Source organism: Lutzomyia longipalpis, chromosome 3 (assembly GCF_024334085.1).
Source record: "Lutzomyia longipalpis isolate SR_M1_2022 chromosome 3, ASM2433408v1".
In the NCBI taxonomy this organism is placed as follows: Eukaryota; Metazoa; Arthropoda; class Insecta; order Diptera; family Psychodidae; genus Lutzomyia; species Lutzomyia longipalpis.
The window spans coordinates 14,991,190-15,009,816 of NC_074709.1; the positions used below are offsets into that span (position 1 = coordinate 14,991,190).

Genomic DNA, 18,627 nt, shown 5'->3' on the forward strand with positions numbered 1-18,627 from the left:
GGGAGTATGGGAAAACATGCCAATGCCGGAAGTCTCCGTTCCAGCATTGAGTGCCAAATGGCACAAAAAAACGGAGGCAAGTCGGGACACAGATAGCGCACCGCACAGCATAAAGGAGGATAACCAACGGTGCGGAAAAGGTGCTATATATGTACATATGTACTTACTCATTCGGTTTCGAATGGCCCGGAAGGTGGAGAAATTGAAGCCACCCTCGCTGGAATCAATGAGAGCATCGCTATTCTGGATTGGCATGAGCAATTCCAGCAATTCCGTTTCACTCAACCCGTACTCCGTGCACGTGAGGTAGGTGGCTAATCGTGCGAATCCTCGCTGTCCGAATTCATCTTCAATTTCGTGAAAGAGGCGCCTCACGTACGCCTCGAATGTTTCGTCATTTCGCACGCGCTTCACCGTCGTACCGTCCTGCATGAGGTCAAACAAACTGTCGGCACTACGGAAGCGCTCCTTCTGTATCGGGGTGAGTTTCATAGCATCAATAGGGATGGTTGTGGTGCAAATGAGGAAGACATTCGATGGGAGGCTTATGGGGAGCCATGAGAGGGCCGCAACAATGTCACAGTCGAGTGGATTGAGTTTGTGGAGATCATCAATGAAGAGAATGAGTACGTCATTGGGCATATCTTCGCAGCGACGCATGAGATTCTGGAACCAATTGTTGATGTAGAAGGGATCGAATGAGGCGTCTTTTGGCAAATATCCTTCGGGAATGTTGAATATAATGGAGATCTGCTGACAAATCACACGCAACAGTTCTAAACTGTATGCAGAACGTGGCGTTTTGGACCTAGTTAAATTTTTTTGAAAAAAAATTATATATGGAATATTACTCATTTTACGGTATTTAAAAAAAAAAGGAAAATTAATTGTTTAAAAAAATGTGAGGGCTTACGCAAAACGTATCACGCGATGAACTTTGGCATTGTCGAACCATTTCACGACCTGGGTGTATAATTCGGCGATTAGGGAGCTTTTCCCGGACCCGTGACTCCCATAAATGAAATGAGGTGAATGCCGGGAGCCCGATCGATAGTGCTGAATCACATTTGACCGCAACCTTTCGGGCACTGTTGACGATACTAGACTCCCGCTGGCCTCGTGCTCACCCACAAATACCAAATGTATCGAATGCTCGTGGAATATTTCCTATGTTGGGGATGTTAATGTTTGATTGCATTGCTGTATAATCACGAAATTCCCCCAAATCCCTCAACCCCTTTTTACATGCGCTGCTGCAACCCCTCTCTATGTTGCATAAATCCACCACAAATATGCCATTTGTCGTGAACACTCAAATATGTATTAATATCTTCTGCTTGTTTTATACATTGTTACACATTTCCAGGTTTGAAATTCGAGAGAGAATGAAACAATTCAAAATAAATATTTTAAAATTGTAACAATGTGGATTGAAATACGAAAGGTTTATTTTATTAATAAATAGTTGATAGTAGTTAACACAGCGAAGAATTTATACCTCTATAAATTTTATGAATTTTTTCCATACGCAATACATATATTTTATAATTAATTTATAAAGAAAAATGTTAATCTTTTATTTCAAAATACCCTTTGAAATTTGATTTTACTATTTTTTAATGCATATTACTTCATTAATTAAAAAGACAAATAATTAGGGACATAGCTTCATTAATTTTCGTTAATTTTTTAAAACTAATATAAGAATTTTCGTTCACGAGGTTTTTTTTAATAGCATAAAAAATGAATAAACTTCATCCCTGTCATGTCATTTTGTATCAATAGAGATGGTTTAGTAATATTTTGAATTTTCATTTAGAGGTAAGAAAACTCACCTGAACTGTCTTTTTTCTTCCCTTAATGCAGTCGGGATCATTGATGAGATTCCGATCGATAGTCACCCTCAATTTCTCAATGATGGTGGTTTTGAACACAGCCAAATAGTCTTCGTGACTCTCCTTGTCTGGATCAATTTCCGCCGCTTCGCCTTCAACCCTACATTTGGGAGGGAAGTGGGTGTTAAATAAAATAAAAGCTCCGGCCGGCAAAAGGTCAATGTGATTGGGGCAGGGGGGTGGCAATCGAGACGAAGGAGTGTCACATCCCATCGTTTTTTCGGAGGATTTCAAAATATAGAGGAATTCACTCTTCGTTCGTTTAGAAAGGCTCAGCGGAAAGGGGTGTGGATTACATACATGAAGAAGACATTTAGTTGAATGAATGGGGAGTTGGGGGTGTGGGAAAGGCCAACCAATTGACAGGGTCACGGAGAAAATTGAGTCAGGATGGTAAATTGTTTGATTAAATTGGTGCGGCAATTTTCGGGTGGGGATATGTATACGTATAACAGCAGAACCCGGGAAAACGGGAAAACTCACGTTAGCGTTTGCATGTTGTCCGGCGGCAGACATTCAGTTAATTGCTTCTTGATTTGCTGAACACGATCACGCACTTGTGCTGCCGATGGCATCGACCATTCCCGTAATACGGCCACCATGCCATCACCCTTGGAACATCCTGCCATTTTCAGTGGGAAATCTAATTAATTCACACCCCGGGAATCCAAAATTGAAAGCCAGCACACAGGTGATGGTTAAACCTGCGATGTGCTGTGTAGGTATATGCATACAAAGAAGGTCCGTGTACTCCAATTCAACACTTACCGAGTGCCGTGTCAATTTCCTTCTCGAGGGGTGTCTTCAGCATGAAGCGCATTTTTTCCGCCAGCACCTCATCAGGAAAAGTCGATAAGCTCTTTCGTAGGGACCTCTCGAGGACATCTCTCATCTCACGGCACGTTTTCACCCATTCACGCTTCTCCTGGTGCCTGGTGAAAGGGAAAATAATGATGGAGATTTGGCGCTTCCTCTTTTTTTACTTCCACACACCCACCAAAATTCCCCATCCCCCCCAAACTCAACATACTCCTTCCAGGAACCCCCCCCCCCTAATCGATAATTTATATTTTCAGCACATACAAATTGAAATTGAGAACTTTAAGGGAGCTTTTATGATTTTTCCCTCGGTTTGTGCGTATTTTTTTCGCCCCTGCAAACCGATAAAAAGTCAATGAGGGAAAAGCAATATTTTCCAAAGTGGATAATACCCGGAAAAAATTCAATTTTATCGCTTGAAAACTTTAATTCCAATTTCACCAAACAATCCCATTTTTTTTCCCTCGCATTGAATCGTGAGAATTTTTTTCTCTTTATCCAAAAACATATTTCAGAGCTTTTTTCTATGTCAATTTCAACGCTCAATTGCCAATTAATCATGAATGAAGAAATAGTATAAAGAAACAAAATTTTGCAGAAAAATGAATTTCTATAAAAGTTTCCACAATAGTGAACCCATTTTCGAAGTTCAATTTGATAAAAGTCTTTGTTGCAAACTTCGTGCTTTTGGGCTCAATCAGTTTGAAAGCTTTCCTGCACTTGGGTAGTAGTTTGTGTGGAGTTTGTGATGACGTTGATTGGAAATTTTTCAACAGAGAGCTTTTTAAAATTCAGGAGTTTTAAAAATCATGTGAAAGAGGATGCTCTTGTGCGAAAAATGTTCACTAAATATTTTTCCTCGCCTGTGGGCTGTAACTATACAGAAAAAATGACTGACAGGACTTTCAAAGATCAACGAATAGAATAAAATAAAATAGATGACTTTTAGCATTTTGGGGATAAAATAAAAAAATCCTAAAAAATACATCGAATAGAGGGAGGGTTTATTTTAATGAAAAATATTTTTATGCTAAGAACAATCTACTCGACTATTCTATTAAACGTTAATAATTGTCGTATAATTATAATTTCCTGTTTACAAATTGATTGCAGAACAAATAATAATAAAATGAATGAAATATTTATTGAAAACGAGAAAACACTGATAATTTAAAAGTAATTAATTATGTTTTCAATTACTAATTAATTCAGCTGCTTATTTACTTTTTGTATTATTTTGTAAAACAGAAATAATTTTAATTCAAATTTAAAGCGTTTTAAATTTGAGCACTTGTGTTGGAATTTACTTGGTGTTATTTAAATGAGATTAAGTCATACAGAGATAAATTAGTTGAATTCCTCATGCAATCAGACCTATATTATGCTGCCTGTGGCTATCCGAATTACCATAGTGTGTGGTTAATCAATTAACTTGTATGACTCACCTGACTCCTTCGGTTGGCTTGAGAAGATGATAGGTTCGATCATGGTGCTGGTAGGTGTAGCATGTCAGCAGTAGATTGCTCTCCTCCATGCAACAATTCCTCCGAATACACTCAAAAACATCCGCATCGATGGACGTTGGAAGGTTAAATGTGCCCAGATCGTTCCCAATGAGCGCCTTTTATTGCACACAGAAAATAGAGAGAAAGCACCGAAATGTTATTTTCTTGACATTTTCGACAAAGTGCAATTTCAGCACAAGAACCTCACATAGACCACAGAATGTGGGTGAGGGTGCTCGTGTGTGGTGAAGGAATAAACTCACAATGAAGAAGACACTCTTGGAGTCTCGTCTGCAGATCATCACCTCACTCAAGTGGTCATCCAATCTGTAAGGATCAATGTCCACTGCAGACTCCACTCCGGGCCCTGTGCCAAAATGCACGTCCACAAATTCCATCTTTTCACCGTGCGTGGAAAAAGTTGTGGAAAATGAACCCAAAAAGAGGAAATTGAATGCATTGGAATCTCATTTTTATTTTCATAGCATATCAGCTATCCCCCATGATGATTTCAAGATGTTTTCCATTACCTCAATTTGTCTATCGTCGTAGAATGATTGTATTTCCGGGCCAACGACTTCCAGGAGAACCCGTCGTTCCTCCCTAAATTCTGTAAACAGAGTTGATTGGAGATAAGATTAAAATTAAAATTTGATATCTCGTTAAAATTTTTTTTCCTTTTTTCCTTAAAATTAAAAAATATTGTTAAAATTTTACTCTATTTGAAGTCTTTCCAGAAGGGTTGCATTATGGGCTCTTGTAATTTTTTTTGTCTTATAACAAAGATCTTATATTGTATCCACCATTCCTCAAGCATATACCTGAAAATTGCTGATTTTTAATGATTCTTTAAAAGCAACAAATTTAAGTAAAACATTATCAAAGCTAATGTAATAAAAAATCTATTATTTGATCTTAATTGTGGTAGGTCATACCACTCCTCCCTTACAATATTCTTCAATCCCTCTTGCTAATTTCTTTTCTTAAATCAATAAAATTTTATGGAGTATAATCCTCCAGAGACGGTGTATTTAATGAGATTTCCTCAGAAATCAATTGAACTGCATTGATGAAAGTTTTAAGAGGGAGGAAAAATTCCACGCAAGACGTATTTTCCATTTAGCAAAAAGACATAATGCTTCCAATTTCCTCCCTACACCAGAAAATTTTCCTTGTAAATTCCTTTCTAGAATATTCATTAGTTAACTCTGCCGTTGATACAAAATACATAAAACCTTCGTGGTGTTTTATACATACAGTGTAACACTCTGTGCCGAAATAAATTCCCAAATGGACTGATATAGGGGAAGGTAATTGAACTTTAATATTTAAGTCAAGTAATTTTTGAGATTTCATATAATTTAAAGTATTTTTTGTATTTTCCATAATTCAAAGAAAATATAATTCCATACAAAAGTCAATTTCAATAATTTTTTCAAAGATTATTTTCATGTTTATTATTATTTCTTTATTAATTTTATTACGGGTTCCATCCGTTTAGATGATTTCCCCTATTTTCATGTTCAGTGATTTTTTTTACAATTAATGAAAATAAAAAAATGGCTACATTTTTTTTATAAAATTTTTTATTTCTTATTCTAGAAAAAGACGTGCAAGATTTTTAGCTCGTGATACAGAAAAGTTTTTTTTCTCAAATTACGCAAAACATGTCAAGAATGGTGTGATATGAATTCAAGAATTTGTGTTTTTCATCTTTTTTTTTTTCAAAATAGAATTATTAGTTAAGGTTAAAACTGAAATATTCATATCCTGTCCAGTATCATTCTTAAAGTTCCCAAAAATTAAAAAATAAATCAACAGAAAGAGAAAATAAAAATCAGCTCAATTGTTCCACTGTGTGAAAATAACTTATAGTAGAGGGTAGAATAAAGAGAAAATCGAGTACTCACCTCTCTTATTGCTGGCAACGTAGATCTTGACGAGGCGAGGGGCGGGTAATCTCGTATTGCCGCTCACCTGGCCCCGCAAAGCACTTAGGACGGCCTCCTCTACTGCCACAGCCATCGTGGGAGCGTCGAAATTGCGCGCGTCCGCCTCCACAAGAAAGCAGGTGAAATTATTTCACGTACCTCGAGTGTCCTTCATTCGTGCAATCCCTGAAAGAACGAAAGGTATACGTTATAAAAATGTACTGGTAAGCTGACCAAGCTTACGGGAGCTGTGTTTCTTTCAGTGTACCAATTTTGTGAGAGCAAACTAGAACGCGAATTAATTTAAATACGCGCAAAGTCGGGAAAAGTTGAAAAGTCATACCCTAAGAAATCTTTAGAAGGCTATATCTCGAGAACGGATCCATAGATTTTCATAAATTTTTTTTTGTTTGAAAGATCTTGAAGTCAGCTATAACATATCGAAAAATGAAAAAAATTTATGTCGCCATTTTCGAAAAATTCGAGTTCGAAATTTTCGAAAACTTTGTTTCTGACTTTAGCGCCTCTTGCGGTCATTTCTCGAAGTTGCAATGTTCTAGACATTTGTAGGGTTTCTCGAAACCTTTCATTTGCGCTTGAGTTGATCAAGATCGGACTTGTAGAACCCGAGATATGACATGCCAACTTTAGAAGGCTATATCTCGAGAACGGATCCATAGATTTTCTTCATTTTTGGCATGAAGCTAGATAATATGGTCAGCTACAACATATCAAAAAATGAAGAAAATTTATGTCGCCGTTTTCGAGATATTCATCGAAAACTCATCGAAAATTTTGTTTTTGATTTTTGGCCCCCTAGCGGTCACTTTTGAAACTTCGGATGTTCTAGAGAGTTGTAGGGTTTGCTGAGATCTTTCATTTGACCCCGGGTTGATCAAAATCGGTCAAGCCGTTTTCGAATTATGGTCGATTTTCGATAAAAAATTTTGGCGGCCATATTGACTAAACGGCTTGACCGATTTTCGAAAATGAGGTATTGTTGGAAAGCTCTTGATGGCCCCTATAACATATCAAAATTTCAGCCCTCTAGCTATAATAGCGACTGAGATATAGCGAAAACAAAATTTTGAGGTTATTCAAAATGGCGGACGGGGGGGTGGGGGGTAAAATTTGACGTCATAATCGGACGTCTTCCAGTCGACTTTTAAACTTTGCCGTTTACCGCAAGTCTCTATCTATTACCGTTCTCTTGCAATTTAACGTTGTACTACGGACGGCCGGACGGACGTCCGGCCGGAAAAAAAATTTTTTTGGCGCATACGTTTTTTGGAATGTGGGGACCCTAATTCGTGCTCATCCCAAGTTTGAGCCCGATCTGACGACTTTCGATTTTGCTCGGTACACAAAAGCTGTGTCTGAAAGAAACACAGCTAAAAAATTCAATTTAGCTCCACGCAATATGCCTCGATAGAGAAAGTCATTAAAAATCATGACAAAGGATTCTTCGTATATTTGGCACAACCGCAGAGCCCTATTAGCAGTGGGTTACATAATTTCCACATTTGGTCTGTGGCCACGATTTTTCCTGGGGTTTTCCACTCTGTCCTGTTTTTGGGCGCAGAGACAAAATGGACACAATGCAATGGGGGAATGTCGGGTAGATGACTTTTCAGCGCGAATGTTGCGGATGTGCTACGCTCACACCTCATCCGGTGGAGCAACCGCGTACAAACATTTAATTATTTTGTCCATTCCAGCGTCCCCAAGAGTGGTCTACCTCGTCAGATTCATACACACACACATTCACTTGCCAATTCATCAAATAGCATCGCGTATAGGGAGTCGATTGAATTGTTAATTCAATCAATTCGTCATTCCACAATCAATCATGCAAATTTTCCCAACACTCAAATAAGACCCAAAGTCTAATAGAAAGGATTGGTGGGAGAAACACGAGAAACATTACAAAGGGCATGGTACAGTATGGCCCAGTGAGATGAACATCAAAAGTCCTTTGTGATGAAAATAAAGCCTATTTGCATTTTCAGCTTTCCAAGTCATTACATATAGATATATGTACATATAGATATGCTGGGACAAATGTTTTTTTTGCATTCTGTTATTTTTTTTGAATTTTCAAAACAAATATTGAAGCTTTAGTTTTCTTTCTTGTAAAAGAAGTTCTCCGTGAGCATTTGGAGCTTTCACAGGGTCAAAATAGCTGGTTATTGGTTGTAAAGTTCTTCACCTTTTCATCTCAATCAATGTTAAAACATGAAGTAAATCCCCTTGAAAATCTCCATGTTATCTATATTCGAGGCTAAATTGATGACAATAACCAACAAACTACCCATGAGAACCTTGGAAAAGGTATATGAGCACACCTGGAAAAATCCTTTTTGTGTGTTTTTCAACAACAAAAGGAATTTACATTACGATGGATCCTGTCTCGAGGTGCGTGATGAATTAGGGAATTTCCTCCCAAGCAAGGGTACTGCATTAATTTATTAGTCTAGAGGTGCGATGATGATGGAATATTGATTGTAACACGGATCCATTTATTTTCCTACACATACGTGAAAAGCCAAAGAAAATTCCGCATTAACCCACCCACTGTTTTCTTCGGCGGGGAGTGCCTTCTGCACGCACAACAGGTGGTTCAAATTGATGGCTATAGAGACGATATTATGGTGTGTATGGCGGAGGGTTATGTGGCTCCTTTTCAGCACAATTCCCAGGGTGATTTTCAGCACTTTCCTACCGCCCATCCCTTCGCATGCCACCCTCGCGAGAGTGACGCAATGGATCCACAGATGTTCAGTTTTACGATGATGATAGCTTATGTTGAGACTTCTCTCGTATACATACATTTAAGTAAGAATTTCTCCCCATTCTCACGCCCAACCCATCAATTTTGAAAAGAGAAGATTCTCTGTGGAGACGGGGTTTAAGTGGACGCGGTGGAATTGGTGATGACGTTATTTAATTTCACTAAAGAGGGAGATCAAGATGAGTTTTGTGTCTCAATTGTCTCTTTGATCTTCATTCTATTATGGGCGAAAACACCAACCAACGTTTAAGGAGGATGCCATTAAGAAGATTAAGTCTGGCGAATGAAGTTCTCTTTCCAAAAAACCAATTCCCACTCACACCACCAAAGCTCTCCTTAAACTATGTATAAACTCCCCGTCTGATGTATGCATTTTTCCACCCTTTATAAGCAGAGGGAGGCGAACTATTTGATTATCCTTCTCTCTGTGTGTAAATATTAACTCGCAGTACGAGGTTAATTTTAATTAAGAATCCTCACAATATTCATGACTTTTCTTCCAACAGCGTCTCTTGTGATTTTCCCTGGGATTTTCCGCACGAAATGTTGCGGGGCAGGTTAAGGGAAAATGGTCAAGCGGTGGGTTTATTTTGGGACGACCGAAGAAGGGTTCTGTGAAACATTTCATTTAATATTTACTTAGGGGTTTTCCCGTTGTGGCTTCCTACCCCCGTGCGCACCCCTAAAAACGGAAGCATAATGTCTACGATGAAAGCTCCATCCAACCCCTCATGCAAAGTTTGCACTTGAAAAGTATCTACACCTCACTGCGTATAAGCCTTAACAATGAAATAACCAAAGTCTTGTGTTTTACAATGTAATTAATTCATTTGCTTTTCTATTAGTAAAATGCCTGGAGCTACTCACAGAAAATTTAATGATGGAGAAATGCATAATATATATTTTATTACGGTAGATAAAATTCCTTGTAAATTTTCCCGGGAAAAATAGGTGTGGACGGTGTATTTAATAAAATGTTGGATCAACAAGTGAGGGGATGATTTTTTTTGTTCTTGATGGAATTTAGTAGATATGGCACGCGCTTTATGAATTTTCACGGAATATCACGCGACGTGTATTACTGTGGTGTTTTGTCAATTAATATTAATTATTTTATGAACCTTTTGTGAATTTTCAGTTATACTTTTTTACAAATAACTATATGGTTCTTAATTACCTATATAAAGTTTTCCTAATGTTTGAGACTCTCTCTCTCTTTATTTATTTATTTCCTTTTTTTACAAAATGGATTTTTCGAGGATATGAGGTACAGATTTATTTTAATATCGAACCATAATAAAACTACATAGTCATCATCTATTTTTCCAAGATTTTTTTATTTTATATGTACTGAATTTTACAAACTAAGGCCCCAATCTTCTTTAATGAAGTCTGTTCCTTTCTCTCCAACCATAATTGTCGGAGCATTTGTATTCGCTCTTGGAACAACAGGCATAATACTGGCATCAATAACCCTGAGACCCGTTGTACCTTTAACCCGCAATTGGTAGTCAACTACAGCATCAGGATCAGAGTCAGGACCCATTTTGTTAGTTCCAACAGGATGAAAAAGAGTTGCTGTTGTGTATCGACAATAGCACTCCCAGTATTCATCGCTATCATACTCCAGAAAATCGCATGCATGAATCGGAATAACAAGTAATGATGCTTCATGACTTCTAAAAGCTTCTGTTTGTAGAAATTTCTGATACAATCGGATGGCTTTGATGAAAGCAACTATATCGGAAGATTCTGCTAAATAATTTGGGAATATTTTTGGTTTTTCAGTTGGTTCACGACTTCGGAGTAGAATTTCACCTCTTGATTTTTCAGTTAGTAAACCAACTGGTACGAGCAATATATTTGATTCCAGAATAGCTGGTGTGATTAAGCTATTAAATTCATCAACGTAGCCGAAAATTTGTAGGAAACCATAAAAGTTATCAGTTTGACCTTTCAGGAAAGCAACGTGGAAAAAGATAAAGTCTGGAATTTGAGCTAGAGGATCTTGAACATTGACAAAGCCAAAAGTATCTGCAGAACCAATCGTTGCCAAAGTCCCAGTATGCTGTACGAGGTAAACGAAGAAACTCTGCAGTAAATCACCTGTAGACGGTGAGATAGACGTTGTTGGATCAAGCTTGATGAAAAGTGGTATGGATGGGTGATCATGAAGATTTTTCCCCACTTGAAGATTTTGTATTATAGGTATTTCCATCTGTTGCAGATGTGCTTGAGGTCCAATCCCTGACAACATAAGGATCTGAGGGGAATTTATAGTTCCAGCACTTAGGATTACTTCTTTCCTCGCGGATACTTTAAACTCCTTTTCCCCTCGTAGGATAAGCCTAACTCCAGACACTACTCCACTTTCACTTATATCGAGATCTAATACATGAGCATGTTTAACAATGTGCAAATTAGGTCTATTCATAGCAGGAATCAGGAATGCAGTTGCAGTACTGTCCCTTAGACCTGATCTCAGTGTTCCTTGTACTAATGTAAATGCAACTTTCTTATCTGCATTGATGTCTTTGACAAAACTGAAATTCATCTCTTTAGCTGCTCTAATGATGTCATGACTGATTGATAGATTATCCTTGTAGAGTTCTACCGAAAGTAGACCATTCTTTGAGTGGTAATACCCCCCAAAAGCATCGGCAATTTCGGGATCTTGATTTGATTCAGATTTTTTAAAGTAATCCAGAACATTTTCCCAACCCCAGGTAGGGTTTCCGAGGGCTTCCCAGTTGTTGTAGTCTTCTTCACTACCACGTACGTAAGCCATTGCATTTATTGAGCTACATCCTCCGAGCATTTTTCCCCGAACCCATCGATTTGTATAGATACCCGACTTTGCCGATGGTTCAATGTTGAATTGCCAATCGTATTTGGTATTGGCAAGAGTAGCAAGTAAAGCAGGTATCTGTTAAGTATGTTAACTGAGGTTAAAAACTATAGGTATCAAGACATGGATTATAACCTTACGGCTGATTCAATTGGAGGATCTCCACCGGCTTCTAAAACAAGCACCTTCGTATTTGGATTCTCACTTAATCGATTCGCCACAACTGATCCTGCTGATCCTGCTCCAACTACTATGAAATCATACTCTCCAAATCCTTGAAGAGAAGAATTTTTTCGATACTAAAATTAATCTTTGACAGAAATCACAATAATTTCAAACCTCTTCTCATTGCAATCTCCCCATAATCAGATGGCCACATTTCAGGTGATGATAGAGAACACTGAGCGATTGATAAGTAATTGAAGAGGTTAGTAAGAAATTGATTTGCTACTCCAACACTCAAATTTGCACATGGTGATGTGAAGCATTCCATGGTTTGACACTCCTTAAAGACTACCAAAAACTTACTAAAAACCAAATTCTTCATTCTCTCTGATGCAGCAAAGAAGAGATATTCCGGTTTTTGCACATTTTAAGACATACATTAATTCATTCCAAAGAAGCTCAGGGGAATGAACTGATGAAAGGCGCACACTGATCATTGGAACACAAGACTATAAGTTAATTTATTAGCTGTGCGTTTTGTTAAAAAAAAAAAAAGTTTGTTACGGGACAGATGCCCAGAGGCAAAAGTATTTTAAGCTAAAATGAAGTGTTTGTAAAATCATTGTAATTCTTAGTGAATAATTGTAATATTTAGAGTATATAATATATATTTTTTAACAATTTATGGTACCATTCAATTTTCTTAAATTATTGATACATTTTTAATTAAAATTCATTAAGAATCTCTACAACAGAAGACAAACGTTTTTTCCAACGTCGCTGAACTATCCAATCGTTTTTTTTTTAGAATATGATTAAGAAAAATGTAGACAAGCATTCTAAGGATAATATATGTTGTTGTGTCCCAGAATCATAACTTTCTGATTAAATCACAATTTCAATGAATACATCAATCCATTAATAGTCAAAGTTCTGTAAGCTTTTCATAGTTCCCACCCATATATCCATAAAGTTTTCTTCATATATGTATGTACATATGTACATATATATTGTGGATGATGCACTTTATAGAATTCATATCGAATTGCAATGCAAGTTTACATGAAGGTTCATCAATGGAAATCTCATTTCAATATTGAATCACGATGTATTGGTATTTGCAGAAAGCACCATAAAAATTGAATTTCCTCCCAAATATGCAATTTCCTCTCAAGATTTATTTTGCATTACAAAAGAACATATTCCTTGTGTATTACTTTGGCTGACTTTTACCACAAAGATGGGAAAAGTTGCGGATATATTCTTCAAATCAAGTCCTTCTCTTTGGAATTTCATCCACAAAAAATCTCTTCACATCTTTGGGGGAATTGAGAAACAACGCAAATCACGGGGAGGAAGAAGAAAAAAATAAAAACTTTTTGGGAGATGACATAAATTTTGAGAGAATTCACAAAAGCATTTTCATTTGCATAAGTTAATTGTTCAGGTTTTTAAGCACCGCAGAGTGAATTTAGAGACTTAATATATTCTTACACTCACACAACTCTTACTTGAGTTTCTTATTCAATCCATTTAGAGCTAAAAGTTGTATTATATAAATTGTGACAATGTCTTGGAGAAACTTTACCCCCAACTATACAGTGAACTCCCCCGTTGGGTGCGAAACCCCAAGTCAGTCCCCATTTGTACGATGAATTATTGCAAACGTCTCAGTTTCGGGTGTGAGAAATGTAGCATGTCGAGCAAAATATTAGCTCCCTCTTCCACTTTTCAAAATATATGAAGTATCATTAATTTTAATTTCTCCAGAATATTCATTAAGAATGAAAACGAGGCAATTACTTTATGATATTTTCATGGATTATTGCTTCAAATATTAAAATATTTTATGTCATGTTTTGCTACCACTTTAAGGTACATTAAATAAACACTAAAACAGTAGGGGTGAAACCTGAACATCCATTAATGATGTTATGTGGTTTGACATACCGAATATACCTACTACTGTACATTATACTGATATAAAGACTTTAAAAGGAACTTAAAGTAATGGTATTATTCAACTTTCTTACAATTTATGTTCAAAAGAGCTAAAATTGTATCAATTATTATTTGATTTATCGCAAGTTTATCAGTTCTAGTATTTTCATGTAGAAATTTTTACGTGATTCTAACGCCTCTTGTGATAACTTTTCAAAATTATTTTACTGTGAATACAACTTAGTCGGTGTAATCTAAATCGGTCAAGTGATTTTGGATATTGTACCAAAAAATTGTAGCGTTCGCATTTTGCAGAAATTTTGGTAAAAATTAACTTTGAACCGCAAGAAATGAATTGATAAGTCCCTGGAATAATGCTGTACTAAACTGGAAGAAAATGTCAATTCGTTTTGCATGTATGTGTGAGATCGAGGCAGATCGCTCATTGTGTTTTATCATTTCAGTCAGTCTGGGAATAACCCCCGTGGATGATACCACGAAAAGAATTCCTCCGCCACGGAGTTCGCTAAAAAAGTCAGGAAGTTCAGTGAGCCGGATTGTGGCCCCGTTTGTTCCATTTCCCTCTGACCGGGATGGGCGGAAAGAGAAGAGATAGAAGGCGTAAGGGCAAAGGGGATATTAAATGCTATCGTTGCCACCGCTGGGGTGCTCACTACGCATATGCCTGCCCCCTGAAAAGGAAAGTCCGTCCCCATCCTGTGAATCCTGCGGAGAAGATCGGGGGAGTGACGATTCCGGTAGGGGAGAAGGTGGTCATGGAGCCAAAAGCCCCTGAAGCACCCGGGGCTTCCGAAAGACGACCGGAACCGATGTCATGGGATCCAGAGGTGGAGGCCCTCCTCTTGGCGGAGGGTCCTGAAGAGTCGCGCGTAGAGCTGAATTTGGAGGAGGCAGAGAGGTTCTTGGAGATGTGGTCAACCGAAGGAGAGGAAGATCAGCGTCTTTTGCCGGCGAGGAATCTTCAGTAAGAAGGATGACGACGGCGCTATTTCCTCCTGCATATGAATCCATCGTAGAAAGGCGTCTTCTGTGCTTTTCTACTTTAAGAGGGATCTTCTTAGACTTCTCTCCGAGAGCATCATCACCATGAGACCCGGAAGCTTGCATGTTTGCATGCAAGGAAAAGCCATGGGCTTATTTGTATCACCCAAAGACCGTAAATATGTTCTGTTTGTGTAAATTTTCCCTAAATTAAACCCAATAGAATCTTGTATAAATTCTCTAAAATTAACCTCTTAAAATCCGTCGTTAGAATATAAAACCTCCACATGATAAATTAGAACTTAGAATAAACAGTGATTCAATCATTTTTGGAACTTAAAGAATTTGTGTTTAATAAAGAATGTGAATTTAAGAAGTTCAGTATGTTTTAAAATGGCTTAGGTTTAAAAATCGTTGAAAATGGTTCAGTTGATGTGCAAATCAAGCTGCCATTAGGTTTTAAACCTGATCTGAATTGATACAGATTTCACACCAATTATTTCCCATTTTCGAACCCTAATTATTACATTATTCTTTATTCATTCCATTAATTAAGTCAATCATAACGCGTCCAGTTATAAGAGTTGGTGTCCCACAACGTGTAGAAGTTTGTTTATGCGTTGTAATGCGATTTGTGAGCAGAATTAGTAGACTTTCATTTTTTTTGTGAAATTCGGCAATTTGGTGGATAAAAATGGTCATATCTTTGGTTCTATAAGACCTACAGAAATTTTTTGACTAGTTTTGGAAAGGTATTAAAACAGGCTATAAATTGAGATAAATTTCAATAATTTTCAAGGTCACCTCCAGAACACAAAATGAAGATTTTTTTTTACAAGAACATTTTTTGGCATTTTTCGTCTTGAAGAAATGGTTTTAGAAGTTTTTGATGTTCTAGAAAGTTGTAGAGTTTTGCAAAACCTTTAATTTGATACCAAGTTGAGCGAAATCGGACAAGCCGTTCAAGAGATATGGTTCTTAGAACTTTTCAAATTCAAGAATTTTTCAAATGGCTATATCTTCTAAACGGCGACATAGATTTTCTTCATTTTCGGACTGGTGTAAGATATTGAGTCAGGCTACAACATATCAAAATTTAAAGGAAAACGATAACAGATGTTGGGAGATATGGCCCCTTAAAGTTAGGCAATTTTTGTTTTTATTTTTAGCGCCTCTTGCGGATGTTTTTGAAACTTGAAATGTTCTAGACAGTTGTAGGGCTTCCCAATACCTTTCATTTGATACCAAGATGGTCAAAATCGGTCAAGCCGTTCTCGAGTTATATCGAAAAAACACTTTTTGCTTTAGGCCGCCATATTTGCTAAACCGCTTGACCGATTTTCAAGTATGAATTGTTGATGAAAACGTCTCACTGAGCCCTACAACATACTAAAATTTCAGACCTCTAGCAATAAGGGAAGTGATTGATAGTATTTCAAAATGGCTGATGGCGGCCATCTTGGATTTTGAAAATGCGAAAAAATGAAATTTTACACCCACATTTCTATAGAAAACTTTAAACCGGAAGTCTCTATCAGTTACCGTTCTCGAACTATAAGGCAAAGTTTGGGCGACCGGCAGGACGGCCGGCAGGCCGGCAGGCCGGCCGGCCGGATCAAAAATTTTCCACCACCATTTTCGTTATGTGGGATGTCTAAAACGTGCTCATACCAAGTTTGAGCCCGATCTGAGGTGGTCGGTTTTTCCGACGATTACAATACTTGGTGTTGGCCACGAAGTGGAACACCAACTAATTATATAAAAATTCTATTTAATACAATTTTATTCGACGATTCATTTTTCTTGCTCCGAATGTATTATTACAAAATTTTCATCCACGAGTATACAAGATTTTAAAATTATTACCCCCTGTGTACAATCACATTTTCATGTATAAGATATGATTTTTCTCCGAGCGCGTATATGTTTACGAATGATGTACGAGCATTCGAAATCCTCGAAATAATTCCTTTGCTGAAGATATGAGAAAGTGTACGAAGTGATGGCTTTACTGAAACTCCCCAATGTTAGTGGGGAGAAATGCATTTGAAAAGTGTCAGATGTGAAGCCTCAAGCTCAACGTATTACCAACATTGATGTTAAAGGGAAAGGATTAAGTGTTATCCTTGGAGAGAAATGTTTCTCTCAATGAACATGGGTCAAAATCCCGCCTTTACTTCCTCATAAAGCAATGCAAAAGGCAGATGGTACCATTTGAGATTAGTTGAGTTGCTCATAGTCTCTTTTGCGCCTTGAATATGATGTAATTGAAACCATTTAATAATTAAAGGCGCCCAGAGTATATATTTTAGAAAGATACAGAGCCTACGGATTTCCTGTCCCGCCCCTTCGCAAGGAAAATTGTTTTATAAGAAGAAAAGAAAGGATGTCTTCATAAATAATTTTTCTTCGGGTTTGTGAAGGCTCTCCTCACAAAAGCATTCGTCCCTGACATTCTCCACTGTCTCAATATCATTCATGCGTATTTATAGGTTTTCTATTTATTTATATACACAACATGTGCGCCATGCATCCAAACATGTTGTTTGAACAAAATTTACAAAGCAAAATTTCACAAAATATTCACGCCATTTGCGTGCACTCAATTAAGGAGTTTCTATTTGAAAAGGACACTTCCATGCTGTATGTGTTGAGGAAATATTTCTCACTCTCTGGAGAATTTGTGGAGGAAATCATAGGTGGAAATTACATTTCCCTTCGAGAGTAAATAAAATTACGCATATATACAGGACTAAAATCAATAATTCAGCAGCTTGGAAAACAAGCCAAAAGCTTACGGGTACATCTTCAACATAGCACGTAAGCACATCCTTTTGTTGAAATAATGCGAAAAGGTCTCTACAATACCTCTTCCCTCAGTTCTTATTAAACAGCACAAAAAGGGGTGCTCTTTTAGTTGTTTTATATAAATCAAATTGAATAAGATTCTTTTCGCTGTTTACTTTTCGTGCGTTTTTTTTTGAAAATATCTTAAGCTTTCCATTTATTAAAATATAACACAAAAATGCAAAAATCACACCCCTTCTGTTATTCGGAAGGAAGAGCCGGATAAACGCTATATACAGCAATTTAGCCGTATTAACTAGCTAGGTTAGCTTTATAATGGTCAAGAAAAGAAATCACACGTTGAAAAAAATATGCGCGAAGGCACCCAAGTACTACAAAGGAACAGATAAGGTAATAGGTGTATATGACTTTCGTAATTATAGGTTAATCTTTTCTTTTTTTTTGTTAACTGACCTTAGTGAGCTTTTTTTCAAAAATTTTATATTTTTCTTCAATATTGTATATTCTTCTTATTTTTTCCTAATGTAATGATTAAAACTCAAAATGAATAAACTCCTTTGCAATTTAAGAAATTTATACAGCAACAGTGTAGTCCAGTTTTTCTATCAACACTGACAAACACTATCATGGACCATTAAAAATCTCAAAACGTTTCAAGTTATCTCCTTCTCTGCATACAAATGTTTCCTTTTCAACAGCACTGATAGAAAATAATAATGTTGCTGAAGTTGTAATGTCAGCGATGAAAAACTTTTTTTTATTGCTGAGAAAAGCTCAACAGGGATTTTTCATCTCAACACTGAGCCGGAAGGGAGTGAAGGAAGAGTGGAAATGGAGCCATAATTAGCGACAGTCCGTTTTTTTTTCATTTTCTCTTCCATGGTAAAAATTCTATTCCATTTTCGACCTTCAACGCGACAGA

General features: G+C 37.1%; 2 protein-coding genes across 4 annotated transcripts in view; both read right to left on the reverse strand.

Moving 5' to 3' along the window:
- The window catches only part of LOC129793290 (protein qui-1), a 76,724-nt gene that overhangs the window by 27,999 nt on the left and 30,098 nt on the right, over positions 1–18,627 (reverse strand). For all 3 annotated transcript variants that reach the window (XM_055833127.1, XM_055833126.1, XM_055833125.1), the window contains 9 exons: positions 6,130–6,336; positions 4,750–4,829; positions 4,483–4,617; positions 4,160–4,335; positions 2,664–2,827; positions 2,379–2,517; positions 1,836–1,995; positions 914–1,167; positions 168–808 (listed from right to left, as the gene is read on the reverse strand). In XM_055833127.1, the coding sequence (XP_055689102.1) occupies positions 168–808; positions 914–1,167; positions 1,836–1,995; positions 2,379–2,517; positions 2,664–2,827; positions 4,160–4,335; positions 4,483–4,617; positions 4,750–4,829; positions 6,130–6,244 (1,864 nt within the window). In that variant the 5' untranslated portion in view covers positions 6,245–6,336. The remainder of the gene's footprint in view (positions 1–167; positions 809–913; positions 1,168–1,835; positions 1,996–2,378; positions 2,518–2,663; positions 2,828–4,159; positions 4,336–4,482; positions 4,618–4,749; positions 4,830–6,129; positions 6,337–18,627) is intronic.
- Positions 10,299–12,168, reverse strand: LOC129791519 (glucose dehydrogenase [FAD, quinone]-like). The gene is made up of 3 exons (XM_055829678.1): positions 12,129–12,168; positions 11,930–12,063; positions 10,299–11,867 (listed from the first exon to the last, which is right to left on the reverse strand). The coding sequence occupies exons 1-3, from the start codon at positions 12,166–12,168 to the stop codon at positions 10,299–10,301; spliced, it is 1,743 nt and encodes a 580-aa protein (XP_055685653.1).